A 25159-nucleotide genomic window follows, 5' to 3' on the forward strand; every position below is an offset into this window, starting at 1 on the left:
CTTTTCCTGGGGAGGGATGGAAGGGCTCATTACCACCCTAGACACCTGGGAAAAGGGAAAAGGAATTACATTCACCCCAGTCCCTTCCTGCCCTGGGCTTCCCTGCTCAGCACTATCCTTGCCCCAGTTGCTTGCCTCTATCCCTGTTTGATGGGTAGGTACTTACCACGCACCAAGGACTTCTCCAGAGCAACAAGCAGCAGTAGCCAAAGTTCTGCTCTGCCCATATTTGTGCACTGGGCCCAGGGAGGAAGTGAATCCTGCCTCAAAAGAGCAAGGAAATCACAAATGGGCCCCAGGAGAAGGCTGCAGTCAAGTAGGCTGGAGCTGAGATTCAGTCAACAGGCCGCTGGCTGCAGAAATGCATCCCTACTAATGGGAACTGGACAGAGTCCAACTCTCACTGTGTGCACGACTCGCTTTTAATGTGTGCTAACTGCAGAAGGTTTGAAGGAAGGCATGGAGGTGCTGAGAGGGTGGGGGACAGGCCAGCCCCACTGCAGAATGCTGCCAGGAGCACACTGGGATGGATGAGGGGATGCACACGCTCCCAGGTGCCTGCTGCCAGGCAGGGGAGGGCCTGCAAGCCCTGTGGTGTGCGGAGGTGCTGCTGAACTTTGGTTACTGTACTGACTCTTCTTGCTGGGTAGGACTGCCCAACCATGCCCTAGACCACAGACCCAGCTCTGAAGCATGGCCAGACCTCCATCATCACCAGTCGCAAAGTCCCATTCAGTTAACCAGTGCCAGGCTCTGAGCAGACTCATCCAAGTTGAAATGCCATCTCAGCGCCAGTCGCTGAGATGATGGCTGTTCCTTGAATATGGTTCAAGCCACAGAAACCAGGTTCGTGCTGGCTGAACTTAGCCAAGTTGTGATCAGTTTAGCTAAACCAGCATAACCGTAGAGAAGAGCTGAGGCAGCTCTCTCCCATTGCCAAAAAGAGATGGCCAATACTACTCTCTCTGCAGCCTGGCTGTTTTCCCACTCATTTCAGGACACACACTCCTTGAGGGAAGACACCTTAGGGCACATGTGGACCAAGGGAAGCGTGGTGGGGAGACGCACAAGGCACTTTTCATTTTTTTAAAAAACCCAAACATTTCACATCACAAATAAGCACCATGGATTTTACATTTAAATTACAAACTGTATTTCAGTGTCTTTTATTTATTTATTTATGTCCAGCACTCAGGACCAAGCTATGGGAGGTTCTCTCTTTGCCTTGAGATGGGCATCTGAAACAACACGTGCTTCCGAGTCCTATTAAGTAAACCCGTCAGAGACAGGAGGGGCAGACGAATGCCAGGTGTTTTATGGATTATATTTTTATCCTATAGTAACTATGGAGTGGACACAACACACACATGTACATCACTCTCCACCGGGGGCTTTACCCCCTCAGAGAGGGAGGACTAACTGTACATCTGTGTAATCATGGTTATGTACAGGTGGACCTCAGACTTATGACAAATCTAGTTCCTGAAAACCCTGTCTTAAGTCAAAACATTGTAACTTGGAACTGATTTCCCCATAGAACAATGTTATAAATGAGGGACTGGTTCCTGAACGAAAGCCTGATACCCTATTTTCACCAAAAATAACCCAGAATTTTGTACTCTTATCAATTACTGATAAGTAATATAGCTACATCAATGTATTTATATTGTAAATAGCAATCATATTGATTTGAAAGGATTCCTTGAGGTGACTTTGCTGGGCTTTTTGAATCAGGGCTCTTTGCGTGGCGGCTCGGCACTGGGAGGTGGGCGGCCGAGCAAACTTGTTCTCTGGCATGGTGTCACGTCAGATCAAGTGTTGTGAAGTTGAAACCAATGTCAGAAAGTCGAAACAGGGTGTCAATTCATAAACGTTGTAACTGCTGTTCATCATAACTTGAACGTCGTAAAGTCAAGGACTGCCTGTATCAGATCCCCAAAATTTCATTCTGAAATGCCTGTTTGCTCAATGCAGACTGGCTCCCCTTCCACTTAGTGGTCAGGCACTGTACTAGCAAGGACTGCAGGCAGCCAGCTTTGGCGAACTGGCCATGCATCTAGTCCTTGCTATGGAGTAAAATCCTTTGTAGTATTCACATCTGCAGCCTGGGAGAGAAGGGATGAAACAGGAGCTGCATGCAGGAATGAGTTCATCTTCTCGTCAGGATGGCAAGGTGAAGTCTTTAGCAACCAATTTATCATAGTGAACAAGCCCCTTCACTAATCAACATTAAAAAAAATAGCCCTAGCCCCAAATCCCTGTCTAGGATAGTCATTTACTGCACTGTTACTGTGCCACTGACCACATTCTGCTCACTTGGACACACCTGATGGGAACAGCCACAAACAGAAGGAAGGTCCCATGCAAGGAACCAGAAATAAGACACAGCAAGACCCTGGGGCTCCTAGCTTGGGACACACAGACAGAGACACCATTTAGCCAAACTTCTTTACTAATGTAAATATATTTATAAACAATAATTTAAAACCAAAATGGGCGCAAGCATTATCACACCCTATGGGCTGGAACTTGGTCTGTTTTGGCCAAAGAGGCAGGCCTCCATAGAGTAAATGGCAAAGACAGACAAGATTAGGTGTTGCTTCAGCATTGCAAATGCAAGTAAAGAGAACCAGGCCATGGCCCTGATGAGCTAATTCAAGCTGTGACGAAAGACAGAGACAAACGCAGCAACACGTGGCTGCTGAGAAAGCACACATTCTGACATTTAAAAGCACAACTTAATGCAAAAATCTGTTGAATAAAGAGCTTTGGTCTTGTGACCTGAGAGCATTTATCATCTCAACTTCCCTCCCCTACAAAGGGTCAGGAATTGAGCAGAAGCAGGCTGTGCATGGGAAGCACAACAGCCAAATCTTATATCTCTGCATTCCCATCTAAACCAGTGCACTTCCGATCAGACTTGCTTCAGGAGGGGCTGAACAAGACAACAAAGCCAGGAGAAGCTGTTCTTGGAGACCTCTGTCCCTGCTGCCACTACCCCACAATGTTCACCGCATGGCTGAATCCCTGGCACCAGCTTCTTGTTGGTAAAACAGGAGGAGAGGGCTCGTGGCAGCCAGGAGACTGGGGGCTCAAGTGCAGGATTCACATCCCAGCTCCAGAAAAAAAAATCAACATGTCTTGAAGAAGTGGCACTATTTGCAGAAAGCACTTTAGTAGCGGACCAGGTAGCACAAAGCAGCGAACGTGAGGTACCAGCGGGGAGAGGAACACAACGTGGAGAGAATACTTGGCTGCTGAACTCAGCCTCTGATAAAGGGCATGTTGGGTGGTGATGAACTCAGCCGTCACACCTGGAGAAGGGAAGAAGCTGCCAGAGAACAGCAGGCTGGGAATACCAGAAGCAACATTCAGATCTCACACTTCTGCTCCTCGACACTGGGAGAGCACAGGCCTGTGCCACCTTCCCTGCTCCATCCACCAGAGTAAGGGAGGTAAGAGGCACCTGATAAGGGAAGCCCAGAATCCCTCCATGAGAACAAGGGCACTCACTGCTTCTCTGAGTAAGAGCAGCAGCTGCTCTTGTTCAGATACAGTAGAGATGGTCCCCTTACAGCACAAACAAGCAGGAGCAGCAGTGCCGAGTCACTGGACTCCTCTTTGTAGGAAAGGTCCCGGTGAGGGAAGGGGAGGCAGCGTGGGCAGCTCAGCATCAAAGGGCTCGCTCTGACCAAGTTCTGCCATAAGAGTCCACTCCAGGCACAGACCATGCAGCAGCCAGAGCCCCCATGGAGCAAGGGCAGAGAGAAACCCATTTGGAAAGGTCCCCAAGAAGTCTGATCTCATCCAGCCCATTAGGGCAGCTGCCTTACATCCCAACATGTGCACATGCACCTTGCTGCTAAAAAAGATCCCTGCTCGTTTGTGAAACTGGTCATCCAGCCCATTAGGCCAGCCTAGCCTGCCTCTGGGAAGGCCCACATGAGCCAGTCACACACCTATTGACTACCACCAGCTGTACAGCCTACTTTCCAAATGAAGCAATATCAAAAAAATTACTAAGTGCATCTGATAATCAGACATGTTTTTAAGTGGAAATGTCTCTATTCTCGCTCTGGCATGACTGGTGTAGCCTCTAAGACTCCACATCTCTGCCAGTGGGATTAAGGTCTAAAGTAAAAATATGAGGTAACAAATTCAAGAGAAACTTGCAAGTGTATCGCATTTCATACACATTTTTATAAGTCTCCCAAGCTTAGCAGTAATTCTTGTTGGGGGAGAGTGCCCAGCTAGCTGGCCAGGCTGTTTTCAGATGTTTGAGTATCAGAAGTGGGGTTTGGTCTCCTGAACGCAGGTGGATTCACAGCACCTGCCCCCTTCCAAACTCAAGCATGAGCAGGTAGCTTGTGGAAATGGGAATCCAGACCTCAGGCTGCATCCAAATAAAGTGACTTGTCCTTGCCAACCTAACGAGACTGTGCCCCCATCCCCCCACACTTCAGCCTAGGCCACCATTGTAATGACAACTACTATGGCATTCTTTAAGGGAGGTCACCCATCCAAGTAAACATGCAGAGCTGCTGAGAAGTCACCTACAAGAATGCATGTGCTTGCTTAACACTGCTGGCACAAGCAAGTCAGTAGAAAAGACTGGAATAGAACCACATTCAGATGCTCGCCAATGTCCAGTCACCAACTGCCTTGCCTAGAGGGGACAGGGTTTTCCAAAGGCTTCACACTCCTTGGGATCCTACGCAGAAGTGGCCAGATTTGTAGATGCTCAGCATCCCTGTAGTCTATCACATGCTTCAGAAAGCCCAGCCATTGCCATTTGGGAGTGGACATGGATAAAGCACCTTTGAAGACATGATGCTGGGTACTAGTTGGGGGGGGGGAGGGAAGAACCTCCAAACCTTTGTTTAAGCAACATTTTATATATTCCATAGCATTCAGCAGTTGATTTCTCAGGAGCACGTGCAACTGGGCAAGTCACTGAATTTTAGCCACATCCAAATCAAGATCACAGACTTGCTACTCCTGAAGCAGTGAGAGGGCAGAGATGGGAAAAGAAGTCAGAGCCACACACAGGGAGAGTGGTAACTTTGATGGACACTAGGGAAGAGAAAAGGCCAAGCAAAATTGGGAAGAGTCATGGAATTCAAGGCCAGGACAACTGCTGATACCTAAAAAAAAGCCGCTTGCCCCTTTGAAAATTGCCTCTGATACAGACTGCCTGCCCTGACCAAAATCCTATTCCAAGAATCAAAGAAACCATGGGGTCAGCACCCCAGAGGAAGCAGGCTGAAAAGCAAAGAGCGGGGCCATGCTCTGCTGAGATCCCAGCAGCAAGTACGTTATTAAATCAATTCAAGCCCAGCCCCGAGCCAGTAACTGCATTCACCCATGAGCCATGTCTGAAATCATCTCTGAAGCACGATGATATTGCAGGGTGTCTCCTTCAAAGCAGTGCTTTCCTCTTAGATGCCAAATGCCTTCACCATGAGTTTCTCCCTCCCCCTACCGTCTCCCCCAGGCTCCCTGCTCTCAGGCAATCTTGGCCAGCCATTTCTCTAAGTCCTCGATGTCAGCGCTGCCTTCATCCCCCTTGCTGCCCCTGGCGCTGCACTCCACAAACTCCACCTTCATGGGCAGCTGTGAGAAGTCAAACTCCTTGCCCCTCTTGCCCAGCTGAGCAGTGCCACCAGAGGTCGAGCCATCCAAGCTGGTAGGAGCAGCTGAGCGGGTCACTCGCAAGGTGTTGCTGTTGTAAAAGAGAAGCACAGAACATTGTAAGCTGGGTCGGGGAGGAGGGGTTCACTACCATTATGCATCAGTAAACACCAGGATGCAGCTCTGCCAAAGTTTCCTAATCCCATCAACGCACCTCAGGGAGCAATGCCTTCAGTACACAGCAGGCAGCTGATCTAGGGAACAGGAAAATCCGAACATCTCCCTCACACACTTGCATGTAGCTAGGGTTAACTAGGGAAGCCTAGCACCAAGCCATTTTAACCACCTATATTACTCTGACCACAGGATTCTGGCTGGAAGCCTGTGGGGGCGGAGATGAAAGCATGCGATACAGGGCTGTTAAGCTGATACTGTTTGGCAAAACTCCAGGCTAGATGACAGAGACCAAAAGCCAGTGGCTGCACAGTGAGTGGGTTATGGGCCAGGACCTGATCATCTCTGTTGGGTCCTGGTTGAGAGGTGGCGAAGTTCTTGCTGACACCCAAAGAGAGATCTTCAGTCCCTAACCTATCATTTGAGAGGTGGAAGGTCCACTCCACCTTGGCATGGAGGAAAAGCAAGGTCAGGGAGCTGGTGACATTTGCTCTGCAGGATGGCAAGCAGGTGATGCCCATTGCACTTTGGCCCTTATCACACCCCTTCGCAAGTCATTTCCTTTAAAATTTGGTCACAAAGACAGGGAAAGCAGCACATCACTGAGACTGCCAAATGATCCCTTAGGACCCATGTTGGGACACTTCAGACAGTGCAGTGTCCTTTCCTCACAGGGGACAGTCTGGCAAGGGAATCATCCAACTATCTGGACCCTGAAAGTAGGCCACAGCAGACACGCTCACAGCACAGCCCTGTCAGTTTGCAACAAATCTGCAAATCCAGCTAAATACCTTGTCACACAAGGACATGGAAAGGGAAAGGAAAGGACATCCTGGAAATGAGGCAGCAGCACTCTGGCAACCCAGGTGAACAAAGCCTAGTTTGTGTTCACATAAGATTCACAGCCAATGTCCCCAGAGCTGATGCTCCCAATCTCGAATAAGCTTGTCTGTTCACACGTCCGTGTGAAAAGGGGGCAGGGAAGAGTACAAGTCAGCAGGCCAGATGCAATGTGTGCCTCACAAGGAGGTGGGGGGAATAAAGGCGCTTACACAGGTTTTGCTCCAAAATAAGTGATCCTCCTAACAGTTATTTAGCAAAGCTCTGAGCAAAGTTTGCCTAACATCCACATAACTTGGATGCCAAGCACAAGTAATTACACAAAGGAAGATGCATTGCTTTAATCATTCATTACTGACCAAACTGGTAAGGTGACCTATGCTCAAGTGTGTACCCTTATACAGCGCATTCCTTTTTCCAAAAAGGAAAACAACACGGCGTTGGTGTAAGGCACTGACCTGACTACATCTGTCTGAGGTGTAGGCTGTATTGCTTTAACTATGCATACACACATGTGTAAAGCAGGCCTAAATTAGCTTGATGACTGGAACCAGGTGACTATCAGGCCCCTCAGCTTGCAAGCAGCCCAAGTAGGACAACATACACCACATGCATAAGATACAACTTAGCTGTTTTTATCATAAGCCCCTCTGAGCCTCTACTGGGGTGGGTAGCATATAACAAATTAAATGAAATGAAGTTTGCGTCCTATGAATTTGGGAAGTTCCCAGAGTCACCACAGGAAACCTGCTCTCTGAATCAACAAGAAGCACAGACTGCATTTTTGGCAGAGCAGCCTCAAGAGCATTGCTTTGAAGTCTATGTATCCCATCGCTGTTCTGGGCTTGCAGATATACTCCCATGACAACCCCCACAAACGATTACAGGTGAAATAACTGCACTCTTCCAGGTTCCAACTGCAGGCTCCACAATTCTTGAAATTAAACTCGCTCTCTTCTAAGAAAATAAAACAAACATGCCATGCAGTCGAGAATTTCTGGCTACACCACTCCTCAGTCTTGCAGCACTGAATATTGGGAGTCTTTCTGCAATGGCTGAGAGAAAACTTAACCTGCCATTGTAACGATCCCATTGAACACCAAGTTTGACTGTGGATGACGTGGGAACCCAAAAGCCTCAGATTCAAAGGAAGCTGCTGAATTTTAAAAACACTTCTCATATCCATTGGGATTCTCCTACAGCAGAAGGTGAGAGAACAACACTGAACTAAGAGGCCTGACATGCTTTCCCACTGACGTGGCCCTCGGTAAAATGATGGGGAAGAATGGGGGTTAATAATTTATTTGCCCATACAGTTAAGCTTCGATGCAGTGTCTGCTTTTCGTGAAGGTTCACATTATTTCTTTTCCTCCTGCCCCCAACCAGCGTGAGAAAACTACAAGTCTCACGTTTATTCCCAAAGAAGAATCACACTTCACTACACAGACATCTTCCCCCACCCTGCAATAATTCAACAGCCTTGGCAAAACCCCAAATACCTGCTGGCCTGGGACGGCTTAAAGGGCCCATCACAATCCTGCTTCTAGAACGCAATGACAGACAGACAATTTATGATGGAGTCTCCCCAAATCTCTTGCTCGGTACAGCCTTCTGCAGCACCAGTGCATTTTCCCATCCTCTTTTCATAAGCAGCTATATTGCTTCAAACAGCCCCGCTGCCTTTTCAATGTAATACAAATCTTGTTATCCATCAATGCAATTAACCTGCCAAGAGCACAGCCTGATGCTAACTAAGCAGATTACCAAAGGATAATTAGGGTGGTGGAATTACCCCAGCCCTTATTCAGACAGTGGATTAGCAGATTCAGCCATTCTGAAGTCTGATCGTTCTGCAGTAAAAATATGCTAATCTGATGCAAATAAGGAACCTGGCAAGTTCTGCAGATGGGCTGGATTTAATTTGGCTCCAGAAAAAGTAAAGCACAAACTCGTATTAAAAGATGGAGAGAAAGGAAGGGAAGGAAAGAAGAGAAAGAAAGGAAGATGATAGAACAGTGGGGCAGTGCTCAGTCACAAATGTGTACTACTGACAGAGTATAACAGGCCTGAGCTCAATTCTTGACTCACCTTAGTCTGCCAGAATGAACCTGGGCCATTTACTTGTTCTCCTTGTGCCTCCAGAAGAGATACTGCCCTTCCTTTCTCCTACCTTCTGCCTGCAGCTTAGTTACTCAGATGAAAAGCTCTTTATTATGCCCCTTCCTAAGTATACAACAGCCAGCAGGATGGGGATCCAACACTGCATTCTCACCCACAGATCTCAAAGCGCCTCACACTTCTTGGGGAGCAAAGACCTTCCCAAGACCACAGAGTGAGTCATGGTGCTGATCATAGAAAAACTGCCTCCTGGCCTCAACCTCAATTTGTGGGAAGAGGCCCCTGCTAATTTCCTAAGTGAGGCAGAAACCAAAATGAACAGCCCCAGGAACAACTCCTCAGAACAACCAGCACTGTCCATGAAATTAATTCAGAGCAATTAGGATGCAAAGTGCCACCTGGAAAGGATGAGTTCAACAGTGTGAGAACAGGTCCTAGACAGGAGCATCATTGGAGGTGGGTGATGGGCACTAGACCCAAGTGCTGGGCACGAGGATGGGGGCCACTGCCATCCCTGGCCCGGCTGCTGTCACTGCACTACCGTGTGGGGCAGGGAAGAAGTCTTGTCTCAGAACTGCAGGGACTGAACCTGTACAGGGAAAGCATCTTGCTTGACTGCAGAGGTCTAAAAGCTGAGCCAGAGCTGTGAACATCTAGAGCTGGGCTAGATTTAGAAGACGTCTGAGGTGAAAAGGCTTGCTGTGTGCCAGGGTGGATGGAGGGACCCATCCTTCCACCCACCCACATGTGCATATTCATGGAAACAGCAAGGACAAAATTCCTGAAAGGGAAAGAAGCGAAAAAGAAGGGAAGTCTACTCTCCTCCCCCCACCCCACACACATGCATGCTCTTCACACAGGCGCTGCACGAGGGATCCTTTCTATTCAAATGACCATCGGCCTCAGCAATGTCTAATCACATGCTCGTGCAGGGTAAACACTACTCCTCTCCTTTCAAAATTGCACTGCCCTGCATCATTCCAGTTCCCCAGTCTGTACTAGGGCAGGAAGAAACCCCACCCAGTCAACCTCTGAGGTCACTGTCCCTCCCAGCTCCACCTCTATCTGCAGCAGGGGAGGGGCAGCAACAACCTCTGCTAGGTCCAGCTGGAGTTGATTAAAAACAGCACAGGTCACAAAAGGAAGAACTCCAGCAAAACAGAAGCCTCATAACTCAGCTGCTTCCCAAATCTTGAGGAGACCAGAGCTAGACCTGGGAGAGTCAAGACAGATGGGCACCAGTACCAGGTTACCCAATGCAAAGAGTACGCTGTCCTTTGGCTCCTGGCCACATAGGGATGCAGCAGGCTGGGCGCTGTGCAGGCATTCCATTTTCTTCTGTCACCCCTACAAATCCTCACTCCTTTCAACCTGTGAACAAAGCCTCTATACCTCCTCTCTGCCAAACCAAAACACTGACTGCTCGCAGGCTGGAACCCAACTAGGCTGAGGAGACAGCCCTCCAGGGATGGCTGCTTTACAGATGAGGGAGCAAATGCTGCAAGCTCTCCAACCACACCTGGCTACTGCTGTGGAGTGCTAAGGCATCAGCAGACCAGCAAGCCAATACCTGAGACATTAAAACAATATGCCCTCGTCAAGGTGGACACATTAGCCAGCAGGTAGCACACAGAAACCCAGCCCCCTGTGGCATCAATAACTAGTATATGCCTCATCTGAAAACCAAGGGAAACAACTATGCTGGTTCCCCCCAGAGTCTTAGCTGCTTCTCTCTACAAGGGAGAGACATAGAGCTAGGCTGGAAGAGCTACTATTTAAATATCACTGCTGCTCTCTACTGGGCAGAAGGGGGAAGAGTTCCAAAAGAGATGATTAGTGAGAGGCTGCTTGGCTTGAAGCAACTGCTTGTGAAGGTTGAAAGGTGCTGCTCCTGTACTCCTAATTCCTAAGCTGTCTCAGGGCAAAGTTGGACCCAAGAGTCTTCAACAGTGCCCTACAGGAGTAATTATGGCATGAGAAACAACAGTACAGGACCTGCTGGGGAAGAGCCATCCTAAATTGCTGCAACTACAGGGTACTTTTTCATGCTGTGAGTGCAGAGTAAATTGTACAGCAACCAATGGCTTAATAATCTCATCTGGGCAGATTCCATCCAGCTATGGTGATGGGATGCACCTAACAACAGGCTCAGGTTTTAATTCTGCTAAGAATCAGCTTCTAGTTGGACTTTCCCATGATGGACTGAGGTGATTTAAAAATCAGGGTATCCCTACCTCAGCTGAGTCAAACTGTAACATGTCCCCTCTCCTCTTAAAAAAGAGAGACACTTAAAATATAGAATCTGATCTTATAATTAGCAGGAGTTGTCTCCAAATGAAGTAGGGCAGCCTGGGCAGTGGGTTGTATGTGCCAGTGCATGTGGACCAAGGGGACAGGACCTTACAACTGCTCCCATGCCTGCAATGCTATGTGGTTTAGAAACAGCTAAATGGAAAAAGGGATTCTTTCCTTCCCCTAGGGATTAAGATCCTCTGAGCCCCAAAACTGTTTGCAACAGAGCCTACATTTAGGAATCTCCTCCAGCTAGCAGCAATAAGCAGTGCTAGATCTCTCAGCCTATATTTTATAGGGGTGGGCAATTATTTGGGCTGGTGGGCCACTTAATGAGTTTTAGTGACCTGTCGAGGGCCATACCTCTCCCCTCCTCTATCCATCCTTTCCTCTAGGGGTTATGACTCGCACGGAAGCCTGAACCTGCCTGCAGTTGTAGCATGCTTGCCCCCACCACCATCCTGAGCCCAGAGCCCCAGCCTGGAAGCTGGGTGCATTTGGGCAGTTGTGGACACAGCCAGCAGCTACCAGGTTGGGGCTTAGGGGGACAGTGGAAGATGACACATGCTACAGCTGCAGGTGGGTTCATGCTTCTGTGCTGATGGTAGCCCAGCCCAGAGACAGAGCAACCAGCATGCCAGCAGCCCCAGCTGCCTGGCTCCATGTGGCTACCAGAGCCAGAGGCACCTCCTGCCTGCGGGCTTGATCCATTAATTTGGCAGGTACCCACTCGCAAGCCAGATCCAGTCAGTTGGCAGGCCAAATCTGGCCTGTGGGACATATTTTTCCAACCTTGTTTTACAGGCTTATAATGCACTGCTTATTTCCTCGCTATTTGAATGTGGGATCTTTGGTGGAGAGGAAAGGAAACTGCTAGGAGTAAAAGAGCTGCACATCATTATTCATCAGAACCACCCCAAACTTACAGCTCCTTCTCCAGCTGCAGCTGAATAAGCTTGGCTGATTTGGCCATTGTGATGTCTAGAAAGAAAGAAAAAATTGTTTTAAAAACAACATTTAGATGCTGGCCTCTTTTCTTTTAAAGGCAGGGAAAAAACTGACTAGACATGGGCATGAAGGTCCCATGACAGGACAACGTAGCTGTCATATCACTGGCCCACAGAGAGAGAAGCTGCACATGGGCTCTGAGGTAGCCACCATCTCTGCCACACTCTGATGAGACCTAGATTGTGAAATGGAAGCGTTTTCTTGAACTAAATGGGAAGCCAAACACCACAGTCTGGATATGTCTTGGATTTAACTCCTACTGATTTCATGCTGCTCCCAAGATTTCAGCAGACAGCAGACTCTCTGCCACACTGAAAACAAGTGCTTTGTGATCAGTCACTTAAAACAGAGGACTGGGCTTGAGCTTCCTACTTCTCACAACAGCCCTCACAATAACTGACCAAATTATACCCAGCCCCAGCACCAAGTGGTGCAGTTAGGAATTGATCACATGACTTTAGCCAGACGTGAACACAACCAATGCTGACATTTAAGCTGCTGCCCAGCTGCAGAGTTGATGCTCCTGGTGCAGGGAGGCAACTCCGGCTGCTCACAGAACCACCACTTGCAAATTCAGAAAGGCAGCTCTGCACAGGTTCTCACTCCACTCATGTTCGGAGCATGGTCTTCTTCACATAGCAGTCTCCCAGCGCAGCTGCCTCTCTCCCTGTGCAATCCTCTGCAACTGCAGTAGTGAGGCACCTGGGCTAGCAGTCTGTCCACCTAACTTTGCAATGGGGGTGATGGCAGCAGCATCCTTTCCAAGTGGTCTTTGCTGTTTGATTATACTCCTGCCTTCACATGCTGGAGTCTATAGACTCGTAACAACCATGGCAGGATACACTTGGTTTGCCTCTCGTAGAGCAAAGGGAATGGGAAAGTACCGTCATATGGACATGGGATGTCCTGGCTGGCCAAGGGAAAAGATACCAGAACACATTAAGTTCTGAAAGGAAACCCCAGAAAGACTTGGCCCTCTTGATCCCCCTCCCACAGGGCAGCAGCCATTGAATCAACCCACAGTACCTTGTTTATTGCAGGCTATTAGCAGCGGGGGAGCATTTTTTAATACCATGCCATCCACAAGGACCTGATACAGGAACTCTGCCACGTCCTTCACCTCCCGCTGAAACATGACACTGTCCACGACAAACACAATCGCTCTGCCAAAAAAGAAGCCAACAGGTCACGTGAACTGAAGGGACAAAGCAACAAAACCATTCAGCCAGCAAACTTGCACAGCATCAGGACTGCTAACTACAAACCCCAGTCACAAACATCTCATTCCTGAAGGATCTTTTCCAGGTGGGCATCCCATTATCATGACCACATTTGGGTGGAATTTGGAGTACTCATTACAAAGGAAAGTATCAAGCACAGACCAAGGCTTCACACAAAACTTTACCTATTTGTTCTACTCTGGGCCCATGGCACCAACTTTGCTACCACACTGTATTTAAAGACTAAAGCGTGCCCTTCCCAGTGCAGTAATTGGTCTCTCTCCAATAAGGCCCAAAAGGCCAGGATTGAGAGAGATGGAGCCCGGGTAAGTTTACTTCCAAGAACCCTCTAAAACTATCACCTCTCATCATTCTCCACATTCAAAGCCAGGCCCCTTCCAAGTAGACAGTGTTCACTATTCCAGTACGCACAAAGATAAGATTCTCAAATTCATTCTCACTCCTGATCCAAGCTACATTCAAACCCGGGACTCAGAGGGGAAGCTAATCAACCTCAAACAAAGTTGATCAAACAGGCTTGTACACATGGGCACAGATCTGGGAGCCACACCATGAAAGACACTACCACCACAGAATGGCCACTGTTCTTGCATTTGCACTTAAATGTGGTTTTAGATTTTGCTAAATTACAACAGAATCAGGGCCTCTGTTGCTAAAGGATCCTCTGATATGACCACATCCCCTCCTCCGACTCAGAGGGTTCAAACGAGGAAAATCTGATGACCACCTTGTGTCCCTGGTGTCTCAAGTTTTTGGTATCTTAGCCCCTGCAGATTCCATGGGGCAGTCTCAGAAGTCAGAGCTGCAGCAATCAAACACTGCTTCTCATATAAACAAGACCTGGAAAATGCTTAAGTCATAAAATAAGTTTAATTTCCCTCTGCGATGGTCTTTGATTGGGAAAGTCCAAAACTCCCCAGAGAACAAGAAAACTTTAGTCAAAAAGACAAAACATTACACAAATGTGAGGATTACCAGAGGAGCTGGAGAAGGGAAGTGCTCCTTTTTATGTCCACCTCTGTACCATTTCCAGTTTGAGGCACAAACTTACCATAATAAAAAAAGAATGGAGACCTCAGTAACAATTTACTTGAGGTTGTGCACAACCCACAAAACTACTACTCTGTCTTAAATAAATGAAGAAATATCTTCACAAAGGGCTACTTCTAGTTACTGCTGCAACACAGAAGCTTGGGGGAGAGGAAGTGGGGATTGCAGGCTGCATGGTTTTAGGAAGCCTGAGATCTTTTTATTGACAGAAACATTTAGGCTGAAGATTACCACCGTCACATTTTGCCCCTTAAAGAGACTGCAGAAAGTCAGCAGGCTGAGATGGCAGACCAGCAGAATTCCTGGCCCAACAGGTTTGCAACCAGCAAATGACAGAGCAGAAGAAAGAGGGTTTAATGTAGCAGTGTTTCAATCCTGTCCAGCCCAAAAACAGAAGGAGGTCTAAGGGACTTCCAATTTCTTAAATGACTCCCAGAGAAATAAAAGTTGATGTCAAGCATCCGAAACCCTCCATCCGAGCACAGCTCCACTTCCTGCTGTCCCCTGGTAGAAGTCATCTGCTCTAAAAGTCCTCTCTTTACGCAGCAAATATTAGGAGTGCAATTTTGGGTCAATCCTACCTGCCTGCATACATTCTGTTTTTTTAGATAGGGTACTTAATGCCATGCTACTGTAAATTACCTGAATAGGAGACTTCCAAGGAAAATCTAGGCACAGCACAGCAGCATTGATGAATCACTACTGGCAACAACATGCCACTCAAAGGCAGCACTGAACGCCTACCTCTGCAGTGCTGATACTTGATGCCATGCTGATGGAGACCAGAGAATGCTTACTAGATGTGGTACAAAGCTACTGCTGCCACAGCTGCTGAGGTTGGGGTGGGATGATGTGATGAGCTCCATCAGGATGTCTGCTGCAGCTCCTTGGTACTAGCTGGAGCACAGCACATGTTTGATGTCCATCTGCAATTTATTATACCCCAACACCTGCCTCTACTGTCCCCTAACTCCCTCCAGAAATACACAAGCCAGTTCCATCAGCCTCTCCTACTGCTGCATATGCCCCCAGCACAGCTGGTAAGGGTGAGGAGGAGACAGGACACTGGGTCTTGTCCACATGATGCATGGTACAAGAAAAAAACTCTAAGGAGGCCAGAAATTTGTTGGAAGTCAGCCCCAGCTTACTCCCTCCCCTGCAGCATATCAATGGGACAGGCTCTGCTTACAGCTTGAAGTATCCATCTCCATTCTTTCACTACTTACCGGGCTGCAGCCTTGAACTTCTCCAAGAACTGAAGCCGCAGACTCTCATGGCCTGGGAGGTCAATCAAAGTCATGCTAGTGCCCTGCAAAAGGACCACAGGGTGCAACAACTTAATCAGTAGTTAGTCTAGAAACATGCAAAACCATGCACAGCTGGGTAGTGAGCTATGTAACAAGGCAAGCACCACAACACATTCAACAGCCCCGTGGCAGCCTAGAGCAAGTGGGACAGCTTTCAAATTCCCCAACTTCTTTTGGCAAGGCCTTGTTTCCTGCATGTACCCTAAATCTACCATTCGTTTGCTGGTGAGAGGCAGGCACACAGTTCCTATATCTCTAAGTGTGACAGCCACTAATGGCACAATCATAACAGCTTCTTTCCGACTCTTTCAACACAGTTTGCAGATCCTTTGCCTGTGCAAAAGTGCTGGTGTGTTTCATGTCACTGCAACTTGCGACAGAGGCAAAAACACTGAAAACATGTTTAAATCTCACACTGGGATTTCACATCCTTCCCCGCTGACTTGGAAGACATGCATCAAGTCATGCAACCAGGTACTTGAGAACACCAACGTGCTACAGCAAACCAGGTGGCAATGGCAGCCCTTAACAGAATGAAGACAATCTTGTAAAATATTACCCCCATTTTGGGACAACCAATGTGTTTTATTTTTAGCTACCCTCTCGCTCCACCAATGGTAGGATCTCACCCCTCAGGGGCAAACATCTAAACGGCCTAGTTATAAAGTGGTGTAAAAGCAGCCATGCAGAAGACAAAAAAACCCCCAGAAGCTGAGGGAAGGCTGTAAATGTATTCCAGTTGTACAGTGGCCAGTGTGCCACACATTCTACAACCTTCCAGACACGAGAGCTGAGCGAAAGGCTCCCCAGGAAGCGTGGTCTCTCTACTAACCCATGATAACTTGATAGAGTAGGAACTTTGGAGTGCACCAAGCAACCGCAGCACAACCTGGTAACTAAAGAGCCAAAGGCTGGGGATCTCAGTGCTTTGAGTGCATGGCCACTGCCAGGGGAGGGCACCTAACCGAGATGGATGACTTCCCATCGCCTTGAAACAGCTACTGCCTTCATGGCAGCTGATGTGTGCATTGCTAGGAAGAGGGTTTGCTGCAGCCAGTTCTCTTAAGAGTGATGGAGCAGTTTCTTCTCGGATAATGACAAGCTCACAACAAAGGCACAAGGCAGGAGAGAGAGATCAAATCCAGTCCAACAGGAATCCGGTAGCCTGAATGCCCATCATACGAAGAGAGGGAGGAGAGAATTGTTCTAGTCAGGGACGGCCAGACTCTGCCCTGGATCGCCTGGCTCAGAAAAAGTAGGACCTGCAGGGAAAGCACCGCTGAACTGCTGTGTCTGTATGTACAATATCTGGTTGAACTGTACAGAGTTGAGATTATAGAAAAAAAACTGGCTCACCTGGATAATGAGCTATTGTCTCAGCATTCATTGCTTTAAATAGAGAGATGAGGATGATGGACTGGTTAATGGAGAAAAAGAAAGAAGAAACCTTGGGCAGGGAGGTGTTTTCAAACACAGTTTTCTAAGTGTCCAAATGAGTTGAGTACAGATTTCTAACAACTGCACACACCTACTCTTCCCTCTGGCAACAGGAACCCAAAAGGCACGAGCACTGTATTACATTGGCTCACTACTCAGAGACTATTAGGCATGAAGTCTAAGCACGTTCAGTGTAATCAGGCATGAATTAAAACACTGATTTATGCCTATCCACATCTCACTGCTACTATAAAATGTTGGTATAGACTATTAATATTAAAAGAATGTTTGGGAGAGGGAAGATATACTCCAAACCTTAATTATGCAGGTCCTTGAACAATTCTCTCCTAGATTATTCCACATGATTTAATAATTCCCCAGCCAGAAATTATGCGAGGAAAGATGTGCCCTATGCCTTCTCACAGCATGAGTCACATTTGAATAGGGACTATCTTATGGATGCTATCCTTCCCACAGGCCATTACTTGGGCTACCGCTCACACAGGCTGTGCTTGCGTAACATTCTCCTTACAATTTCTTCCAGTTGCTTACTTGGACCCATATGTATCAATGCACTTTTTGCTGGAAATGTGCAACTTCATGGATGGAAATGTGAAGCAACCAGCATCATGTGGCCAATTAGCTCTCCACAGGATACCAGCACCTGCTGTGAGGACTGCCAGTGATCCAAAGCTCTCCATTTGCAAATTCTGGGCCAAGGGTTCAAGGAGAGCACCCAATGTTAACATTTCTGGGAAACAACTCTGTAAGACAATGGCATTTAAAAACAAAGCCCAACCAACTGGAAAAGGGCAAATCTAGTGCCCATCTTTAATAAAGATAAGGAGAACGATCCAGGGAACTACAGACAGGTCTGTATCACCTCAGTCCCTGGAAAACTCATGGAGCATATCCTTAAAGAATCCATTTCTAAGCACTTGGAGAAAGTAATTAGGAAGAGTCAACATGGATTCACCAAGGGCAAGTGACCCCTGACCAACCTGACTGCCTTCTATGATGAGATGACTGGCTCTGCAGGTGCAGGAGATATGATATACCTGGACTTCAGCAAGGCTTTTGATATGGTCTCCCACAACATTCTCACAGACAAGCTAAGGAAGTATGGAGTGGATGAATGGACTGTAAGGCAGAAAGAAAACTGGCTGGATCATCGGGCTCAAAGGGTAGTAGCCAATAGCTCAATGTCTAGTTGGCAGCCAATCTCAAGTGGAGCACCCCAGGGGTCAGTCCTGGGATCAGATTTGTTCAATATCTTCATCAGTGGAGAGCATCCTCAGCAAGTGTGCAGATGATATCAAGGTGGCGGGAGTAGTAGATGCACTGGAGGGTAGGGCTAGGATTCAGAGACCTCGACAAATTGATGGACTGGGCAAAAGAAATCTCATGAGGCTCAACAACGGCAAGTGGAAAGTCCTGCACTTACAACAGAACAATCCCATTCATAGAAGATATCGGCTTGGGACCAACTGGCTAAGCAGCAGCTCTGCAGAGAAGGACCTGGGGATTACAGTGCACAAGAAGCTGAATATGAGCCAACAGTGTGCCCTTGTTGCCAAGAAAGCTAACAGCAAACTGGGCTGCAATGGTAGGGGTGTTGCCAGGAGATCAAGCGAAGTGATTTTTCCCCTCTATTCAGCACTGCTGAAGCCACATCTGGAGTACTGCGTTCAGTTTTGGGCCCCCACTACAAATAGGATGTGGACAAATTGGCTAGAGTCCAGTGGAGGATAATAAAAATGGTTCGGGTGGAGACATGACTTGTCAAAGAGGCTGAGAGAACTGGACTTATTTAATATGGAGAAGAAAAAATTAAGAGGAGATTCAATAGCAACCTTCAATTATCTGGCAGATGACAGAACAAGAAGCAATTATCTCAAGTTGCAGCATGGGAAGTTTAGGCCAGCAGCCTCCTCAAAAAGACTGAAGCAAATCCTTCGAGCCAAAAAAAAAAGAGAGCTATACATACAAGCAGGAAAATCCACTTCAGTTTCTGATGTTTCTCCATCTTTGATGCTCTGAAATCTGTCTGATGCGTCCCAGCTTTTCTAGCCTAGGCTGCAACCAAGCAAGGGAAATTTCAGGCAGTCTCATGTCATCTTTGTCAAAGGAGGAGGCAAGAATGCATCAATTCAGGCTTCCAGTGGGAAGTTAGCCTCAGCCTGAGCAGAGCCTATTGTCTCCTTCTAAAAGCCTGGCCAGAGTTAAGAGCATCACTTCTCAAACAAACATGCCCTACCCTAAGAGTCAGCTACAACACTATGGAACATCTGAACTGGTTTCCACTTACCTTGTCATTGCTGACTTTGTATATGGCAGAGCTATCTGTTATGGAGGTTTGGGTGTTTCGGTATTTGCCTGTTAACAACTAATAAGAATAGAAACAAAGCAACAAATTAAAAACAAACTTATTACCAGACTGTACAGAAAACATTAGAACTCAGGGGAAAGGTAGAACTCTCTCTTTTAGGGCAGATTATTTCAATCTAGAAACCTGTGCACTGTATGTCTATCAAGCTCTTCTGTCCATCTCAAAAGGAGAGCTGGAATGCAGAGCCTCAATCAAAGCCACCATTAAAACACGGAGTCACACATTCATAGGAAATGCCACTGCAATACTGTGGGCCAAATTGCGATCCACCTGCCCATCCTCCATCTCCTTCAATTAAAAGTTCTGCAGGACTATAGCTAGGTCTGTAAGAAGTTAGGTGGGTTAACAGCAATCCATTGGTCCACAGCCTTGGCAATATCTGCTGTGGACAGATCCCTTGCAGAAAATAGTGCTCTTCTCAACACAGCCCAGGAACCTCACTGGAAACACAACAGGGACACTACAGACTAGCCAAAAAAAATCAAATGAAACCCCTCTAGCTAGAACTGGTTTGATTGGCGCTATGAGTTTCTATACATCAGCCCGCTTCCTTTTCTCACTGAAGAAACAGTAAAACAACAGGTGAGGCCATAAAAAAAACAGCACAACTTACGAACTTTAAAAAATGGAGAACAAAACATGAGCCCCAAACCTGACCTTTGTTATAATTAGTCCCGTTGTAAAAGCACAATCAATTGTAATCAACTATGTAAAACAAATACTCATGTAAATAACAAGTTATAATTTCAAGCCCTTTTCAAAACTACAACTAAATATCAACGCATCAATGGGGAATTTCTTTCTAATCTTCTCTCTAGAAGGGAACAAAAGGGAATAAAAGCAAATAGTTACAAGTCTTCAAGAGTTCTCTCCTCAGAAACAAATGCAGCCAAGATGACAAAACAATGACCAGTGAGGATGCCATTCAGCTTTCTGTCCTGCCAGCTAATCCCTTTGGGGCTACTCATACTGCCTGCCTGGTGCATCCAGCAGCTCTGCTGAGGAGCCCGCCCGGCCAATCCCCTACCCCAAGCACCTCAACTACTGGAAGTGAGGCCCCATGCCACAAAGCGGTGCTGAGCACACCGCAAAAGGCACAACAGCACAGGGCTCGTCTGCCCTGGGACGGGTCTCACCAAGGACAGGGTCAAGCACATCCTGTTCACACCCCACCCCAAGCCTGCAGGAATGCTCTGTTCCTGGACGCTCACCACAGAACCACTCTGGGCTTATCCCAAGAGCCTGAGCTCAGGCACACCAGAGACAAAGGGCTTGAGAGCTGCCACAGATAGATGAGCCTATGGAAGCCGCACTGACCTATTCTGTGGTACCATCTGGGTTAGCAACTGTTTGCCCCATCTTCACCGAGAGCCACCACAGCTGGATGCAAACGAGCCCAGGGAGACTTGTGTGGCTGGAGGCAGGTGCTCAGGGGCACTCTACAGCAGTACATCACATCTCCAGTATTTGGGGCACGCAGGAGGGTAAGCAGGGAGAACGTGGCAGTCCCACACTCAACACAGAGGCAGGCAGGCCCTATGAAACACACAATGGCACTTACACGGACAAAAAGCAGAGTCTTCCCTGAGTCACAAAGGCCCAGCAGAAGCACCGCTCTCCGGCTGCTCTTCCTGCTGCGTAGAAGTCTCCAAACCACTGCAGGGAGAGAAAAGTTACTAGCAACTGCCCTCAGCGTACGTCCAGACCCAGTGTCACACAAGCACCACCTGGGTGTGCAATTCCCCAACAGCTGAGGCACGGGCATGGACCAGGCCAGGGCGCTCATGGCACCTCATGCTGCTCAGAGCCTCAGGGCAGTGCTGTGGGGCAGAGCTGCGCTCAGCTCTGCACTGGCAGGACATGGGAAACCAGGTGACAAGCACAAAATCCTGTGAGGTTCAACAAGGACAAGCCAAAGTCCTGCGCTGAGGAGGGAACAGCCCCATGCACCGGCACAGGCTGGGGACTGACCGGCTGGGCAGCAGCTCTGCAGAAACAGACCTGGGGGTGATAGTGAACCATAAACTGAGTATGAGCTAGCAGTGCACCCTTGTTGCCAAGAAGGACAACAGCATCCTGGGCTGCGTTGGCAGGGGTGTTGCCAGTCAGTCAAGAGAGGTGACTTCCCCATTATTCAGCCCTGGGGAGGCCACATCTGGAGCACCATGTCTAGTACGGGCCCCCCACGACAAAAACTGGAGAACTGACAAGGAAAATGGTTTGGGGGCAGGGGCACGTGAAGGTGGCGGAGGGAAGCAGGTGTATTCAGTCTGCAGAAGAGGAGACAGAGGGGGCTGCGGCGCGGCCTGCGGGGCGCTGATGGGCTGCTCTGGGCGGTGACAGGTGACAGCCCCAGAAGCAATGGGCTCAGGCTGCAGCAGGGCAAGCTGAGGCTGCCAGGCGAGCTCTGCCCCTTGCTGGACCCGCGCGCCGATGTGCTTGGGGCCGCTCCGGGCAGGGGGATGCACTGGCCGTGCCCCCGGCTGCCCCCGCCCCGCTGCCCGCGGGTGAAGCAGGACGCGCCCCGGCCCGGCCCGCACTCACGCAGGGTGGCGGCCACGACCAGCAGCGCCAGCAGCGCGGGCAGCAGCGCCGCCGTGTCCAGCTCCATGCCCGCGCCGCCACGCCGCGCACGCACCCCTGCACTCACTACGCATGCGCCGCGCCCGCCGCAACGTGGCCAAGGTTGCTCAGCGGGCGTCACCAACTGCATCACGGGAAAGGCGTCCACAAGAGCTACTGGGGGACGTAGTCCTAGAGCGCGCGCCTGGAGGCTCATGGGAGTCGTAGTTTTCTTGGCTTCAGGGTCAGTCTCCAGGGGCGGATCCAGCACTGCGGCGGGGCAGCAGCACAGCAGTGTTTTCGGGTGGACGATCATTATCGCGTTTGTACGATCATCTCAACCTTTGCACGATGTAGGATCGATAATAGTAAAAAGGTTTAAAATGTACAACAATTGTTGAGGCAGTACATGGATGCAGCGCAAGCAAAACCCAAGTCACTCAGCCTCTTAACCGGCCTTTGGGTTCATGGTTAGCACTTCCGTCTGACCGTTTGTCTGGAAATAAAGAAATGCTCCAACTTGGATGACCAAGTGCTCACTCGCTCACTGGCGCTTTAGTGAGCAATATAAAGTAAAGACAACAACTTATTTGCATACTCATTTGTATATTTTTAGCATGCAATAGTTTTTCAGAAAATACAATAATTTTGAACTTCCCATATGATAATTTCATAATTAAGACTAGCAAATTGCCCATCAAGAATGACCCGGGGGGCAGACAGAGCACCACATCCAGCCCCACCTCCTGCTGCTCCGGGTCTCCCCCCCCCACAGCCACTTTCAGTCCAGCCTGGTCCACCCCTCTCAGTGATGCATGCACAGTTGCCCAAGAGCGTTATGGACAGACAGAGATACAGACAGACCAAGCCTTTTATTACATTACAATCTTGGCAATACTGAGCACGAGGGGCTGCACCACAGCACACACCAGCTAGCAAGGGAAGGCATCAAGTTTAAAGCACTTTCAGGGGGAGATAGGGCAAACAAGGAAAAGAGCTAGAGAAAAAAGGCGGTGGCTGTGTTAGCATCCATTATAAAAAAATAAATCTGTAATCTAAATCTGGGCACAACCCAGTCCAAAGGCAACATGAATACAAACAGGTGAAAACAACATTTCATTTCTGCTTCCAGAGCCAAGGCTTTGATCTGAGGAAATAAATTTTGCACCAAGTCAGCATGGCCAAAACATAGGAAATGCCCTGCCATTTCTACAGTGGTGAGGACCTTCTCTGTGGACCTGGAGCACTGTGCAGCTCATAAGTGATGAGAACAAGCAGTTCTTCCATTTTGTCACCCTCTCTGAAGGCCACATGACAGTGGGCTGATGAAAACTGGCTTAATTTTAATAGAGCTGATGGCAGAGGAAGATGGCTATGCTGGTGGGGGAGAAAATCTCAGCCTGGAGACCCAGCTGTCCCAGGGCAGGTGCAAGGGACCCGCAACTACCAATGGGAACTGCAAAGCACAGTCAGGGCAAGCAAGGAAGCCAACCCTGCCTACCTGTGCCAGGGCTTGTCTGACAGCGAGGGGGTCCTTGCCCTGGGTGCACTGATCCGAGCCGCCATGCATTGCAGCCCGACAGCGGCTGTGGAGAGGCTGGGGAGTGCAGTCCAGCCAGGCCCCAGGGACAGGCCCAGGGCTGGATTAACCCTTTAGTGGGCCCTAGGCAAACAAATCCATGGGGCCCCAGCTGAAGATGAAATTTTTATATTATCTTTTTTTCACTCAATAATTATAATATATAAAATAAGCACAACTGGGCCCCTTCTTTACTTAAGGCTCTAAGGCTTTTTAGATGATGCTTTACACCAGGGATGACCTATGGACTTAACCCAGAATGAAAAGGAGCCAAGGTGCATGGCAGTAATAGGGTATTCCACCCTTCCCATGTCCCCCCTGCAGCACGCAGCCCATGGATGTAATCACCATCCATTGCTTCTTCCTCCTGGCGGTGGATGCCCCCGGGAAAGAAAGGGGTGATACTCACCCACCATTCTAGTTTACCTGGAAGATGGGTTGTACAGACTACCCAAATCTACGGTAAAAGGACATGGTTAAGGCAGCAACGCCAAGCATTACAGTGTCAGAAACCTCCATGGGGCAAACTTGAATTCAGCCCAACCTCCCCCCCTCCCTTCTCTCATCTATCATACTGTAGCCTTTAGCACATTGTAGTACATCAAAGGAGTATCTGACTTCCAATACTTCATAGTTTCATAGTTTCTAGGGTCAGAAGGGACCTAAGCTAAGGTACCTAAGATCGAGTCCAACCCCCTGCCATGGCAGGAAAGAGTACTGAGGTCAAACGACCCCAGCAAGGTGTACATCTCACCTCCTCTTAAAGACCCCCAGGGTAGGAGCCAGCACCACTTCTCTTGGAAGTTGGTTCCAGATCCTAACCACCCTTACAGGGAAGTAGCACCTCCTGATATCTAGTCTAAATCTACCCTCTGCCAGGTTGTGACCATTATTCCTGGTCACTCCTGGTAGTGCTCAGTGCACATGTACTTCCCCAATGCCTGCTGGTCCCCCCAACCAGTTTGTAAACAGCCACTAGATTCCCCCCCTCAGCCTTCTCTTGCAGAGGCTGAACAGGTTCAGGTCCCGTAGCCTCTTCTCATAGGGCCTGCCCTGCTGCCCCCGATCATGCGGGTGGCCCTCCTCTGGACCCTCTCCATGTTGTCCACATCCCTCTTGAAATGCAGCACCCAGAACTGGGCGCAGTACTCCAGCTGCAGCCTGACCAGTGCTGCATAGAGGGGGAGGATCACCGGATCACCTCCTTGGACCTGCCTGAGATGAATCTGTGGATGCATGACAAGGTACGGTTGGCCTTCCTGACCGCATGCCCGCACTGCCGGCTCATGTTCATCTTGGCAATGATCCTTTTCTGCCTCTACACTGCCGAGAAGGGAGTTCCCCAGCCTGTAGGTATGGTACCAGTTGTTCCTCCCCAGGTGCATCACCTTGCACTTGTCAGTATTGAATCCCATCCTATTCTCATCTGCCCACCCCTGTAACCTGTCTAGATCTCATGTTATTTCCCTCCACAGGATGGACAGGGCTAGCCTCCCAAGCCCACCATTCCAGTTTCTCCTCATGGTTCAGG

At 48.7% G+C, this 25159-nt stretch overlaps 1 protein-coding gene across 1 annotated transcript; it reads right to left on the reverse strand.

Annotated features, from left to right (window-relative positions):
• Positions 1–1160: 1160 nt before the first annotated feature.
• Positions 1161–22163, reverse strand: SRPRB (SRP receptor subunit beta). Its single transcript, XM_090052715.1, has 7 exons — positions 22032–22163; positions 21049–21143; positions 19407–19484; positions 15581–15663; positions 13090–13226; positions 11982–12036; positions 1161–5722 (listed from the first exon to the last, which is right to left on the reverse strand). The coding sequence occupies exons 1-7, from the start codon at positions 22096–22098 to the stop codon at positions 5506–5508; spliced, it is 732 nt and encodes a 243-aa protein (XP_089908841.1). The 5' UTR covers positions 22099–22163; the 3' UTR covers positions 1161–5505.
• Positions 22164–25159: the final 2996 nt, after the last annotated feature.

The sequence above is a fragment of the Crocodylus siamensis genome, chromosome 6, assembly GCF_052110815.1.
Source record: "Crocodylus siamensis isolate JL-2025a chromosome 6, ASM5211081v1, whole genome shotgun sequence".
Taxonomy (NCBI): domain Eukaryota; kingdom Metazoa; phylum Chordata; order Crocodylia; family Crocodylidae; genus Crocodylus; species Crocodylus siamensis.